The 15160-nt window shown below is 38.8% G+C and overlaps 1 protein-coding gene across 1 annotated transcript in view; it reads right to left on the bottom strand.

The window, feature by feature from the left end:
- LOC150077008 (MAP/microtubule affinity-regulating kinase 3-like) overlaps positions 1 to 15160 on the bottom strand; it is a 392997-nt gene that overhangs the window by 34394 nt on the left and 343443 nt on the right. Inside the window, 1 exon segment of the mRNA XM_090386570.1 lies at positions 7680 to 7922. Within this exon segment, the coding sequence (XP_090242696.1) occupies positions 7680 to 7922 (243 nt within the window).

Below are 15160 nucleotides of genomic sequence, written 5' to 3'. Positions count from 1 at the left end.
AACACATCACAAATCACACACTAACAGACACACATATCTGGTGGCATCATACAGAGTTTTGCATTCTACATAGAGAAACAAATGCAGAGATGAGTGAAACTCCAGGGCCACTAGACAATGACACTACACAACATGTCCAGTCTGTGGTGGTCAGCCCCAAACTCTCACTGTGGTTTGCCCCAGGCCTTCATATGACTTCTATTCCAACATGGCATGGTTCTTTCAAGGCCAAACTTCACACTCTTGACCTGGCCGATGACCCACACTGTACCTGCAATGCCAATGAGAACTGTGTCCATGTGTTATATAACTCTCCACAATGACAAGCAAAGATGCACACTAATCAGTAAAACTGGACCCCTCTGAAAATGACACAAACATCTACTCATTACTGAGGAAACCTGCTATAAAGCACTGGCAGAGTGTGCACACAGAGTATTTAATATAAGAAGATTAAACATGAGTCAGGCCCTCAACAATACAATCTACTCACAAAATAATAATGCTACCCCGACAGTTCCTCCTCTTACTGGCTGCTGAAGGACACAACATAACTTGACATACCCACAATATTACCTATAAAATGGACACGACAAACCCAATTACCACAGAGAAGTAACACGAACCCAACCATACCTGATGTGACTAGGGACGGCACACATGAGTGAGAACTGAAAGGAATAGGTCACAGAAGTGTAAATGTGCAAGCTAAGAGGTTAGGATGTGACCACCAATCAGAGTGTGTATATGAATGGAAGATTGTAAATGATAAATCTGCTCATGTGTATATCAGTGAGTGCATGCTCGTTTGTAGCTAGGGTTCAAGTGTGTTTTGGGCATGTAAGATGATATGCTATGGAACAATAAGAATGTAACTAGGTGAGCCAAAAGACTGTTTGGATTGTGTGTGTGTGTGTGTGTGTGTGTGTGTGTGTGTGTGTGTGTGTGTGTGAAACAAGATATCATGAAAATGTGTTTCAGCACGAGTTTGAGTATGATTTTGGACTGAGTCTATGTTGAAAGTATGTGAATACCTCCTTGTAAACGAGTGTGGAAGTGGGTGATTAATGTTGATGATTGGGTGTGAAATCTAAACACTGTTGGTGGGTGGATGGTTGTATGCATAGTGGGTGGTGTGGATGCATGCATGAATAGTTGGTGTAAGTGTAGCCGGAAACATGCGAGTATGATTGTGTTGTTGTTATTTGGTTTTTTTTTTTTTTTTTTAGGAGCATTAGCAACTAAGGCCATATTGCTCCAGGATATGCGGTGGTCATTCCCTGACCTTTCCGCATTTTCTGTATTTGGTGGTGATGGGCTCGAACCGCAGTCTAATCAAGAAGCATGTGCTACGCACTGCTGCTGCTGCAGCTGCTCCTTCCCACCTGGCTACGGAGGCGCCGTATGATTGTGTAGAGTGAAAGCCACTACACAGCCTTCTAGATGCTTTTCTCTTCTGGCACCTATGATTTGACTGGGCCTAGACCGAAAGACACTTATATCCTTCCAGGGAGCATGTCAGAGTACCACTCATCCTGAGCTGCAGTGACCCTGGTTTACCAGTTTTGGTCTTTGTTTGGGTGGATGAAAGCTGGTGCGATTGTTTACATGCCTGCATGTGATGAGTTTGTGTGCGAATGTTCATGTCCCATCCATGTGTGAATGTACCTATGACTATTTGCCTGTCCCGAACATTCCTAACTTGCAAGAAGAAATTTAAAAAAAAAAAAAAAAAAAGTGTACAGTCTATTTGGGGCACTGCATGGGCTGCATATGATCGAGCAACCAAGAGAAAGTATATGTTTTCGATCTGCCAGATAAGTGTGCAGCCCCCACCAAACTTGACTTAGAGCAGGTGAGTGCTGTCCCAGATTGGTCCTGACCCTCAGCTTCCCCTGACTAAGACCATACTTGCTGACAACATGCTGATTCCTCTTTCTTAGCAGCATGCTGACGGAGGCAGCTAGTCTGTCCCTACTGTTGGATTAACTGCCCAATAAACTGGGCACCAGGAGGCAGCAGGCAACCAACCTCAGAGAGGGCACCTGCCCCTATGAATTCAATCCCTCCCTCTACCCCTAGGGATTAGTCCCTCCCCAATCCTTTTGCCTGGCAGGCCCTATCAACAGGCACCCTCCACAGGGGTGTTCCTTCTGGACCTTATTCTTATAATTTCTGATGGAAAAGTCTGTGTAGCATCCACCACCTTTGCCTTCAACTATACTCGACACTTACTGTCATCCCTATCTCCTTTCCAACATTTTTTTTGGGGAGGGGTCTTCCTGGTAAGTTCAGATGATGCCAGGGTTTGCCCAGACAGAGCTATCATGAGTCCTTAGGTAAGTAGAGACTCGTAATAGCTCCAGCACCAAAGAAAAAAATTAGGAGTTGGTGGTGTTCCACAGGCTCCTAGGTTAACTGGCTAGATGAACAACATAACAATATAATCTAACACAATCAATACATTAGTTGACTTTTAGAGTTTGCATTATGTCACAAAGTTATAATATGGAGTGCATGAAAACCCCCAGTGCCTACCCTACCCTACCCTATGCCTATAACTATACTATATATATATATACAGGGTGTCTCAGAAATATTGGTACAAACGTTTAGGGGAGGTAGGTAACATCTAAAGGAATGTGAATCGCATAGGAACCCATAACTGGAAACATCACGGGAAAGTAGTAGCAGAGGCACAAGAAGCAGAAATGACGCAAGACAGTAATTAGTGGCAAACATTTATTTGACATAATATTAATAATGGAGAACGAGATGGATGCATTTCATGATGTTACAACAGAAGCTTGAAGGTTCCACCATGAGACGTGAAGCATGCGTGACACCGACGCAGCATGGATTGGCGGACACAGTCGAACACACCTGGAGTTTCTTTGACGGTAGCAGCAGCGCAGACGAGATCCATTTCTGTCTCCACAGGCGATTCATACACGATAGATTTGAGGGCCCCCCACAGAAAGAAATCAAGGCTCGATAAATCAGGTGAGCGTGGGGGTCAGGCAACGGCACCACGGCCAATCCATCGACGCCCAAAACGCCTATTCAAATGGTCATGAACACACCTTCCATAATGGGCAGGTGTCCCGTCATGTTGAAACCAAATGTTGCGTCTCACATTTGCTGGAACATCGTCAAGTAACCCTGGTAGAACTTGTTCAAGAAAGACAAGATATTTAGCGGAGTTCATGTGGGATGGTAACAGGTATGGGCCGACTAAGCAGTCACCAACCATACTTGCCCACACATTTATTGCGAAGCGATGTTGTGCTGCATGGGGGCGCACACCGTGTGGGTAGTCGTGAGCCCACACATGAGCATTGTGCTGATTGAATAAAGCCTTCCCGAGTGAAATAAGCCTCATCCGTGAACAAAACATAGGCTGGAAAATTCAAGTCTTGAACACTTCCTTGGAGAAACCACTGCGCAAAAGCCACACATGCAGGATGATCTTGGGGGAGCAGTAACTGAACCCTTTGGAGATGAAAGGGGTGTAAGGAATCATTGTGCCAGACACGCTGTACACTGCAACGAGACACTCCTAAGGCAGAGGCAACGGCACGTGTGCTGGTAGTAGGATTATTCTGGACGGCATTCAACACACTTTCTTCCATGGCGGCAGTTCACATCGAACGTGGTCTGCACGCACTACTTCTATTACCTCTAAATGACCCATAATCACACAAATTTTGATGCACACACACAAACAAATGGTGGTCTGATACATGTCTGTCTGGGAAGCGTTCTCCATAAATTCGTTGAGTGGCTCGTCCATTGCCCTCTGCTAATCCATACACTAGGTGCATGTCTGCCAGCTCACAGTTCGTATATCGATGCATACTCTTTGTGCGGCGACTACTGCTTAAATGAGTAAACCAGAAATTTTCTCTCTCGCGAACTGATGAACGGCACTGTTTACCGACTTACGGTGACGTTTCCGGTTATGGGTTCCTATGTGATTCACATTCCTTTAGATGTTACCTACCTCCCCTAAAAACATTTGTACCAATATTTTTGAGACACCCTGTGTGTGTGTGTGTATGTATATATATATATATATATATATATATATATATATATACTATGTTTGCGACCTGCCAGATAAGTTTGCAGCCCACCAAACTTGACTCAGAGCAGGTGGGCACTATCCCACCTGCTCTAAGTCAATAATAATATATATATATTTTTTATATGTAACACTATACTATAATGTCTAGTATCTGGTAAATATAGGTTACAGGCAGAAGGTTCTACTGCACATGCACTGGACAAAAAAAAAAAAAAAAAAAAAACCCTTTGTATTAAGACAGTCACAGACAGAAGAAATGCAAATAGATGCAAAGAAAACTGTGACATGGGGTGATGAAGCATTGCCTCCTTGAGTATAAAGACTGCACAGGCTGTTCGACTGCACTGTGGTGACAACTATCATCAGGGAAATGGGAAATATATTGTGCTAAAAGGATAGGTGAAATAGAACTGGGGAATGTCTGCCAGGGGCAAAGTACATGACATTGTAGAGCAGATATCATCTTCATTCAGAAGATGAGTGCATTTTCACTCCCATACCAGCATTAGTGTTCAGAGTTCCACAGTGCCACTAACAGATTAAAACTGTACAATCTCAGAAAATTGACAGACTCAGATTTTTAAATTGTTTTAAAATGGGTGTTTTTTTTTTATTCACTAGCACATGGCATTTGTTTCGATAGCATTTTGTTTAGTACATGGCATTTAGGTCATTAAGAGGAACATGAGGGTTGTCCCAAAATAAATGCCTGTGAGTTCTTTTTCTGATTTAGAAGTCTAGACGAAACACTCATATTGAATGGATGTTAGTTTTGAACTTCTTTCTACTGTGTTGAGAGTTTTATAAATGCACTTCGGATGGCAGCACAGAGTCAAAATGGCAGATCAATGTGCATGCTAGTAAATGCTTACTATGAAATTTTATCTTGTCAAATGTGTTTGGTGACTGATAGAGATTGAGTCACCAAAAAATGTTTATCATGATGTGTTTGTCAATATAAGCATAGGGATGCACTGTGTAAAGTATATTAAGGAAACTGATACAGATCTAAACAATAAACCTCACTTGGGCAACTTGTGACAACATGAGAAAATCTGGACAGCTGATCCAAAGTGAGTGAACCATCACTTGCAGATTGTGTGCTCCTGTTGGAAATGGAAAAGGTACTATACAAACAGTCTATAAATTTTGCTACTCAAAATTGTGTTTGACCATGAAAAAGACACCAGATCCTAAATGCAGCTGGACCTAATACCATAAGACTTATCTCCTTGGTCCTTCAGGGAATGCACAGCATGGGCAACATTTTGACATTGGTGATGGTTCCATGAAGAGAGCTGTAACGAAATGGTTGCACAGAATGACAGACAGCTTCTATTAGGGAATGCAGGTTCTTATTCATTACTAGATCAAGAGCACTGAAAGAGATGGTCATTATGCGAAAAATAAAGAACAGTAAATGTGTCCAAGTCTGTCTATTCAAAGTTAGAAATATATATCATTAAATGCAGTGAAACATACCTTAATGGACACCTATCTAAAAGATGTCTGTTAAGGATCTCTTTTTGTGGACACTTAGGCTTGGATCCTGGCCAGAAGTATTAGAAATTACATGTTAGATGATCTCTCCAAAATGGACACTCTACAGATGTAGCACTTTAATAGGTGTCCTTTTGGTATTTTCAACCTCCATAGATTGGACACTTTCAAGGGTAATTGACATACATGTGCACCTTTTTTTGTCGGTCAGAAAGCATTTGAAATGAAAGCAAGTGAAGATCAAGGTCATTACAGTAATACTAATTAGATTTGTTATGGCTATGGATTACTTACAGAGCAGATGGCACAAATGTCATTAATACCCAGCTTTACAAACTTATTTGAGCTGTCTGATGCAGTTCCACATCACTTAGAAGGCAATAAAAATTGCCAAACTGAGAAATGCTGTTTCCAGAATAATAATAATAAGCCTACAAACGGACTACAGATAATTTTGACCATGAGGATTTTCCACATCCGCAAATATTGGATTTCCACAAATCTCTTTCACAAAACTAAAACTACTTCCAGTTGATGGAGGATATCTTCATGTTTTTTATTGACCAATGGGTAAAGTGTGTTCTACAGTAGATGGCAGCAAAATCACAAAACTGTAATCATGATGAAACTTACCAACGAGAGAGAGAGAGAAAGAGAGTACAGTGCATATTTTGATTCAACAAGCTGCAGTCTGCCACTGTATTATGTATAAATTTTGAACATGGTGTAAAAAGAAGCCACCAAGTAGACCTACAATTCTGTAATGGTATGGAAAATTCATAAAGGATTCCCATTTGTGCAGTGTTCCTTGCAGATATGGTGATTGAACCAAAGTCAGCGAGGGCACAGTGGAGCCAGTTCGAAGAAGTTTTACACAAAGCCCATGGAATCTATATGACACAACAGTCATGAGCTTAACATGTCAAGATCAACAGCAATGTGTAACATGTTACCATGCTGTGTGAGGATGAAACCATACAAGTTACAACTCCTACAGAAGCTGTTTATCGATGACAAAACCAGGAGTTTTGTAGGTAAATTTCACTATTATTATTATAGTTTTGCAACTATGCTGCCATCTCCTGCAGCAAGCACATTTTCCAATTGTTGAATAAAACTTGAAGATATCCTCTATCGCTTGGAAGTAGTTTGAGATTTGTATCATGTATCCTATTCAGGCAATAACGTTTTACTTTTGTAAAGGAGGTTTGTGGACACCCTGTGCATTTGATATTCCTTTATATTCAAGAAAAATGTGATGCTTGATATTACTTTCATAACTGCTTTAGTGACAGTGGTACCAAGCTTTTTGACTGAAGAACAATGACAATTTTCCTATGCCATCACATACCACTTTCACTTGGCAGTGGGAAATAGTGGTCATTTAAGTAGCTACATAAGTTTGTTTGTGCATGCAGATTTTCTCTCGGAATACTGGTTGACATCTTCCTATGCATTACATTGATTGTGTGCTAATTTTTTTAAGAAATTAACTTCCTTGCTGTTTTTGCAGAAATTTAAAATGGGAGGGTTTTGACACTTATTAAGGGGGAAGGGATATCATATTACATAAAAAAAACTGTGTACAAAAATGATGAATATGGACCAAACTAGTAAATGATCCAATTATCCATAATTAAATGAAACTGCCAAAAATGAAATGCTCTACACAAAGCCATTTATATTTATTTTACTAAAAGTTATGTCATTTATTAATAGTTAACTGAAACAATAATAATAATAAAAAAAAACTCTGAGCAAGCAACTGGTTACAGTGAATTTAATTTTTCAGAATTACTGAAACTGACTACACGGATCTCTGCAAAGCAGACACCTCCCTATAGTGGACACTTTCTGACCTAGCAGTGTCCACTTTAGAGAGATTTCACTGCAATTTCTTTAAAAAAATTGTTCAACTCTCATATTTATTTCAGTGGTGTAATTTGTTATTTAAATGTGCTATGGATCTGGACACATTACAAAAATAGCTTCCTTTCAATACATCTGCACCAGAGAGTCAAAAGATAAAAGTTGTATCATTATCACTTATTCTTCCAGACAAGAGCAAGTACACTTACATGAAGCCACTCACCGTTTACTGAACTTGGAGGATAGTTTGCTAAAAAATGACTGCCTTCCTGCTTGATTCATGCTTGCCATATCTTGTGCATGTAGAGGAACCATTCCTGCAGGGCCATTGCAGGAATTAGGATAACGGCGCTCCCTTGTCTGTCCACTGTGAAATGTGCTTCTATTAGCAGTACCTCGAGGAAATGCTCGGTTGATGGATGGAAGAGGAGATACTGCAGCTGGATGCTTTACAGTGGATGCAGTACTAAATACAAAAATTACAAATTGTTTATGCAATAAAAATATAGCCACTTAAATACAACTTTTTTGATTATTCTTTGGATGGTTAACTCAGCCCCCCCCCCAAAAAAAAAAACCTTCATTAGACTGCTAAAATTAAAAAATTTCCTTCTGTATAAATAGGTGGTATGATGAAGCAGTTTGAAAGATAATGTGATAGAACAAACATTATTATAATGATTATTTTAACATAGCAATTCTTATGTAACTAAAAACTATTTATTCAAGAAATGAAACTGTTTTCCTTGAATAAATAATTTTAATTCCCTTGAGTAATAAGCAAAACACTCAAAATGAAGGCACATTAATTTTTTCATAGTCAGGAAAAACCCTTCTCTGAAAATATATGGTAGGCAAATGCTCAATTTTTCTTTAATTTTTTTTAGGTTCAAGTTTGCTGTTTTGTATCAAATGGTTATAGAAATAATTAAAACATTTTCCACATGTCTACAGTTGAAACCCCATTGGAAAATATATTTAACAAGGTGGACAAAGTAGGACCCAGTGTAAGAGGGGGGGGGACCTGTGGGCTGAAGACCACATGTGGTCATTTTTCATACTTGCCTAAACATACTCAAACTGTGATATGATTTTAATAACACAGCTAATAAAGGCTTTCAAGTTAAGCAGAATAGTTCTCACTTAATGAGGTTTCCTGTGACACTTTAATTTCTTTACCATCTAGAACGTGTTGAGTTTCAAAGAAAGGAAGTGAAAGAGGTCCAAGTGATCAGTGGAGCTGGGATAATGATAGCACAACAGATGAATTTCACAGAATGTAAAAAAGATTTTAAGCCACAGGAGATCAAAAAGAGGCAATTCAAAATTAGGGAGTCTCTAATAAGGATATCAGAACATATTTTGCATATTTATATACATAAATTGCACAACTACCACCTTTGAAGCAAAAGGAATCATGGAGTGAGTAGTTAGGGCAACTGATAATTGAGAGTATGTCAGAAAAGGTATGTGGGATTTGACAGATTTTAGGCAGAAATGGACATCATTGAGATTGGAACTGTTGTAACTGGATAAGACCTGTTAAGTAGAAAAGGAAGGAAATTAATGAAAAACAAGTCAAATTCAGAAGAGAGATTTAGGGAAACAACAGGAAGTGTTAATAATAATGTATTAAGTATTAAGGCATCTAGCAAGTTATGGCAGGGGTTTTCTTATTCCGTACTGCGTATAAGTATTGGTCTTTCACTGAAGATTTTAGCTGAATAATGGCAAAGCATATATATTTCTAATAATTTAAGCCAAATGGAAGAGATTTTTTTTTTTTTTTTTTTTTTATGTAAACCCCAAACATGAGAGGTATTAGAACCTATAGTACCGTGCTTGGGTTGGAGGTTGAGAAAACAAAAGAAGATATTTGTTGACACTGGACTTGAACTTCTGTAGACTGTAATTTTCAGGAAATACGTATGAAGGAAGGTTGTTCCAGAAAACAGCAGTTGAATGAATAAACGAAGAAGATGAAAAGTTGGTTCTGTGAGTTTGAAGTTGGAAAGTAAATGGATGTTGGCTGGGTGGCTGCACGTATTAGGACTGTTTTTAAAGAGAGAGAGGGAATTATAGAAGCCAATTCAGAAGAACAGTGCCCATGGAAGTATCTGTAGAAGAGGCATGCAGCAGAAACACGTCTATAAGACAGTGAGTGGAGAGACTCTGTTAGAGGTGAATCATTAAGTAACTTAACTGCCCTCTTCTGAATGGAATCAAGAAGCCTGAGAGAGGTTTTGGGGGCACCACCCCAGTTGTGGGAATAATATTCCATGGTAGGGTGGATTTGCGATTTATACAGAGTGAGCAGCTGTTTGGAAGAAAAGTAACACTGAGAACAAAAGAGAAAACCACGTTTTTTAGATGCAGAGGAAGCAATATTTGTAATGTGCTTGTGCCAAGAGAGATTAGAAGTCAGGGTAATCCCCAAAAGAGATATATCATTTTGCCTAGAAATCGGAGTGTCACTAAAGATAAGCATAGGAGCAGAAGAATTCTTTTTGCGAGATATAAGACAACACTGAGTTTTAGAAGGGTTGAAATCAACTAAGTTTTCTTTGCCTCACTGGAGAATTACCTGGAGATCGGCATTTAAGGAATTGGTAGCAGATTTCTGAGAAATTGAAGCTGATTGAGCAGGACAAGGTTTCTCACAATGGAAAGTGGAATGCAATGTGCTATCATAAGCAAAATTATGGATAGGATTTCGAGTCAATGGAAGAAGGTCATTAATATACAAGAGGAAAAGAATTGAACCTTGGGGGACACCGGCATTAGTGGAGAAGTTAGAAGATAGAGAGCCATCTACCATCACCCTCAGTGAGCAATCAGAGAGAAAACTGTATAATCAATTACTAAAAACAGTTGGCAAACCATAAGATGGAAGCTTGTTTAGAAGACCTTTATGCCAAACACGATTGAAAGCCTTTGAGAAGTCAAGAGCAACTACTTGTGTTTCCCCGAACCTTTCCATTGAATTAGTCCATAAATGGGTAACATAAGCCAGAATATCACCAGTGGATCGGCATTGTCGGAATCCATACTGGCGATCTTTGATCAGACGGAATGTTTCTAGGTAGTTTAAGAGTTGCCAGTTAATTGATTTCTCCATTACTTTAGAAAGAGTAGAAGTAATTGCAATGGGACGATAATTGGATGGGAGGGATTTGTCACCCTTTTTAGGAACTGGCTGGATATGAGCAAATTTCCAAGCAGAAGGAAAAACACCTTTGGAATAAGAAAGTGAAAAAAGGCGGCAAAGAATAGGGGTAAGTTCAGGACCACAAGTTTTGAGAACAAGTGGAGAAATACCATCGGGACCTGGAGCTTTCTTAGCATCAAGATTCCTCAAAATCCTTCTGACATCCTTTTGACGGAAGACCACAGGAGGCATTGAATGGAGTGTGTTGGGAATGGTGGCAGATGTTTTACCAAGGTCATTAATACATGAATTGGAAGAAAAATGGGATGCTAGCAGGTCAGCTTTATCCTTGGCTGAAGTGACAACAGAACCATCTGGCTTGGACAGAGGTGGGAACAGAGATGGGCAAAAGTTACGGCCAATAGCTTTGGCAAGAGACCAGAATGTTCGGCTACCATTAGGGCAAGAAGCAAGTTTTCTACTGTTAGCCTATTCAAACTCTAGTTTGGACTGATTAATAACTGCTTTACAATTGTTGCGAGCTTTGGTGTAGGCAGAAAATGAAACTGGAGAATTAGAAACAAGCCAATTACGATATGCAACACTCTTCTCTTGAACAGCCTTAGCACATTTATTGGAAAACCAAGGTTTAGATAAAGGACGAGATTTTAAAGTGGACTGTGGGATAAAGGATTCCATTCCTGCAAGAACAATTTCACTGACACGATCTGAGTAAACGTTGACATCAGAAGTTCTGAAACAGTAATCCGACCAAGGAAAAGAAGTCTCGCAGGTCATCCCATTTTGAATTCTTGTAATGCCAAACAACACGAGGTTGGGAATAGCCATAAGATAAAGGTTCCATTGGAGAAGAGACAATCACCAAGTTGTGATCTGAAGTGCCTAAAGGACCTCTCACTTCGACCGTGTACTTAGAAGGGTTGTTTGTGAGAAAAAGATCAAGCGTATTGGCTGTATGATTAGGATCGTTCGGTATTCTTGTAGGTAAATGAACAATCTGTGCAAGGTCATTAGTACTTGCAAAAGCCTCAGCATCTTGACCAGCTGGGTCGGTGTGACTAGAAAACAGAAGCCAGCTGGAGTTGTGAACATTAAAATCACCAAGGAAAATTACCTCACTGTTAGGAAAGTTGGATTGGAGAAAGTCAAGTTGCAAAGAGAGGAAGTCAAAGAGCTCCAAGTGATTAGTGGAATTGGGAGAACGGTAGAGACAACAGATGAATTTGACACAATGGGTAGAGAGATTTTAAGCCAGAGAAGATCAAAGAGAGGAGGTTCCAAATTGCCAAGTCTCTGACAGGGAATATCAGAATGGACATATGCACAAGTACCACCTTTCAGGCGAAAGGAATCATACAGCGAATAATTTGGGCATCTGAGATGAGCAGTAGTTGAATCAACCAATAACTGAGATTCTGTCAGAAAAGTACATGGGGTTTGGCAGACTGCAAGTGGAAATGGACATCGTTGAGATTAGAATTGAGACCCCGTATATTTGTGAAGTGAATCAGGAAGTGCTTGGGAGGTTTAGATCTTTTCGCAGATAAGCTTGCTCTATTAGTTTGACAATTCATGGTGTATTCAATAGTAAGAAAGAGTGGGTGGGACATGCTGTATGAAGTAATGAAATTTTTGGATATGGTGTACACATGGCAAGAATATACCCAGATCCTTGACATAATGTGGCCTCGACAATGCCCCCCACATACACACTACTCAGACTCCCTCCAGTCACTATCTGGCAGTGTAGAGGTAGCAAGATTATACAGTAGCTGATTCGGAAGCTTCCTAGAGAGTTACCAATAGGTTCAGTCTGGTGTACTAACTAGTGGCCGGCCTGCGAACACCGTTTTAGAGCTGTAACCTCGAAATGTAAGGAATATTGGATCTCGCTGCGATGTTCATCATAACCTCAAAAGTCATCAATCATACTGCATGATGGGGTGAAATGGGGTGAAAATCTGAAGGCTTGGCTAGAATCAATCCGTATTCAAGCCAAGGAGGATGCATCCACTCTTCTGAAAAAATTGTGTTGATCGGAATCACAAGGCCATCAGGTAATAATAATTTTCAAACTTTTGAAAGAAACTTATGGCTAAAGCCAAGCAAAATTTCATATTTGGTTGATTACTGTACTCTGAAATTAAATCCAATAAGTGATTCACAGTGCTAAGTAAATATACACCAAACTTATTATATATCTACTTCAACGACAACACTATAAATTTCAGTATTCTGTCAAGTATTATGCCAACCTTTTCCCTGTGTCATATGGGGGACATCGAATGGGTAATTTTTTTAAAAGTGTTTAGTAAAACCAATAATAGATATGAAATCATTACCAAGTGAACAGTTAAAAACAAATTTAAATTGTAAATGGGAACCAACACCTTTTGGAAGCAGATTTTAGAATCAGAATATGCAATGGAAGTGTTAATAGACATCCAAACTGATAAATGCTGCCCTCCCACCATATTATTTATTATAATTAATTATAATAAATAATATGGTGGGTATTAATTATAATTTTAGTAACATTGTTAATAACTTAACAATGTTGCTAAAATTATTGATAATTACAACAAACATTAAAATACTGATTTCAGGAACTATTTTTTTTTTTTTTTTTTTAATGAACTTAAATAATGTAAGGTGTTTCCCTTAACTTGTCCTTACTGACTCAGGTTATCTGAGTGATTTTTGTTCTCTGTATCTAAAGGTTGTGCAGGACCCAACAACTTGCCATTAAATCAATTAGCAAGTTTAATTTAGTGTAAAAAGATTGGATGGTTGATATCTAAAAAATAAAACATTTTAATGAATAAAACAAATTACATACATAATGGCATAACAATCAATTCAAACTCTACATTTTTAAGGCAGTTCAGGTTTTCTAAGCAGGTATTATGGAAAAAACAGATGGTGAATAATTTGTATCATAACAATTAACAATATTTCACAAGAAACAATCACATCACAATATCACAGTGAAAGGTATATACATAAAACCACTTAAAGTGAGGTGGGAAAAACTGTTCCTAAATTTTGAATTGTTTTTTTGAACCTTTCTTTTTTTAATGATAAGACAGACTGTAGCCAAGCCTATATTGGTTGATTTGTTGTTTAGTAGAAGAGCTTCTCTGGACAGCACAATACTAGTCTAAGTCTTATCAATGCTTGGTACAGTGTAGTGTGGAGAAATAGTCAGCTCCCCATGTCACTACAAAGAGAACTCTTGAGTATGTCTGGTGTTTTGAAAAGATAGTAAGAATGTATGAAGGTATTTAAATACTGTGTACAAAGACTGACTGTTGTTATCAAGAGTTAGTCCAAGATGACTAACGCTATTTGTAAGTGATATTGGGTCACTTTTTTTAAGATTCTGTATCCTTGTAATATTCTGTATTCTTGGCCTAAGAGCTCTACTATCTAGCTCTGTGAGTATCTCTATTTAAATGGTACATTTAACTAGAGATACATTTCCACTGTGTGATGTGTGTTTTGTGATGAAATTGATTCTTAATGCAGACAGATTAGCGAGGGCTAAGTCCTATGGAAAACACTTTTTTGTACATATGCAAACAGACATTTTGGTATTTGATTCAAGAGGTTCTGTAGCATAGAATGTTTTTAATGAAGTGCAGTATGAAACCTCAAGGCAGAGGCACAAAATTTTGTAGAATACATCTCCAAGTTGTGTAAAATGTTTTTCTGTGTCAAAGGATGTTAAATAATAAATGCTAGTTACAAAGGAAGGCACTGGAAATATTAGCTTCCACTTTTATCATGAGGTTCAAAATTGATCTAGGTTTTCAAAAACCACACTAATAGATGCTTAACAAGTGTTGGGCATTCAGTTGGTTTCACACAGGGTATTTGTAATTTCATATGGGATTGCTACATACCACCCATGCAAAGCCTGTACAGCAATTTTGGCATTTCTATGGAAGTAAGAGCAAAATATTCAGCTTGTAACGGCAACAGTGAACTGCCATCATTGATACAACTGCTGACAGCAGTTCTGGAACTGTTCTGGCTGGACAGCATGAAAGGTGTCATGAATGTTGCATAAATAACCTTTCATTCACTGAGGAAGCAATGGCCTCAAAAGCATTGAGGCCATTGCTTCAATGCTTTTGAGGCCATGAAAGGGAAAAAAAATCAAATGGTGAGAAGTCAGACGTAAGAAGGATGCAGTAACACAACAATATATGGTGCTTGCTGCATGAGAAATGAGTGGCGTGTGTAGAGGGGGGGGGGTTGCATTGCCATGCAACAATTATCAATCTTTTATTGTCCACCATTCTGGAAGCTTTTGGCTCATGCAGCTGGCATAACCAACAATTATATGTACTTCAAAGCACCACTTTGGTTCATGCTCAGTTTGTGGGTTGGAGAGAAAATACCAAGTCTTTTCCTTGGCAATGGATCTTAGGAAAAACAAACTGTTATTAGGTGCCATTCTAAAATCATTATAAATTGTCATCTGTTCAACTGTATAGATTGTTGGCAAGCACCAGAGGCACACATGTTCA

Source organism: Mastigoproctus giganteus, chromosome 12, assembly GCF_048544385.1.
Source record: "Mastigoproctus giganteus isolate SK-2022 chromosome 12, ASM4854438v1, whole genome shotgun sequence".
NCBI lineage: Eukaryota > Metazoa > Arthropoda > Arachnida > Uropygi > Thelyphonidae > Mastigoproctus > Mastigoproctus giganteus.
The sequence above is the reverse complement of the archived record's forward strand: the minus strand, read 5'-3'. Positions and strand labels throughout refer to the sequence as shown.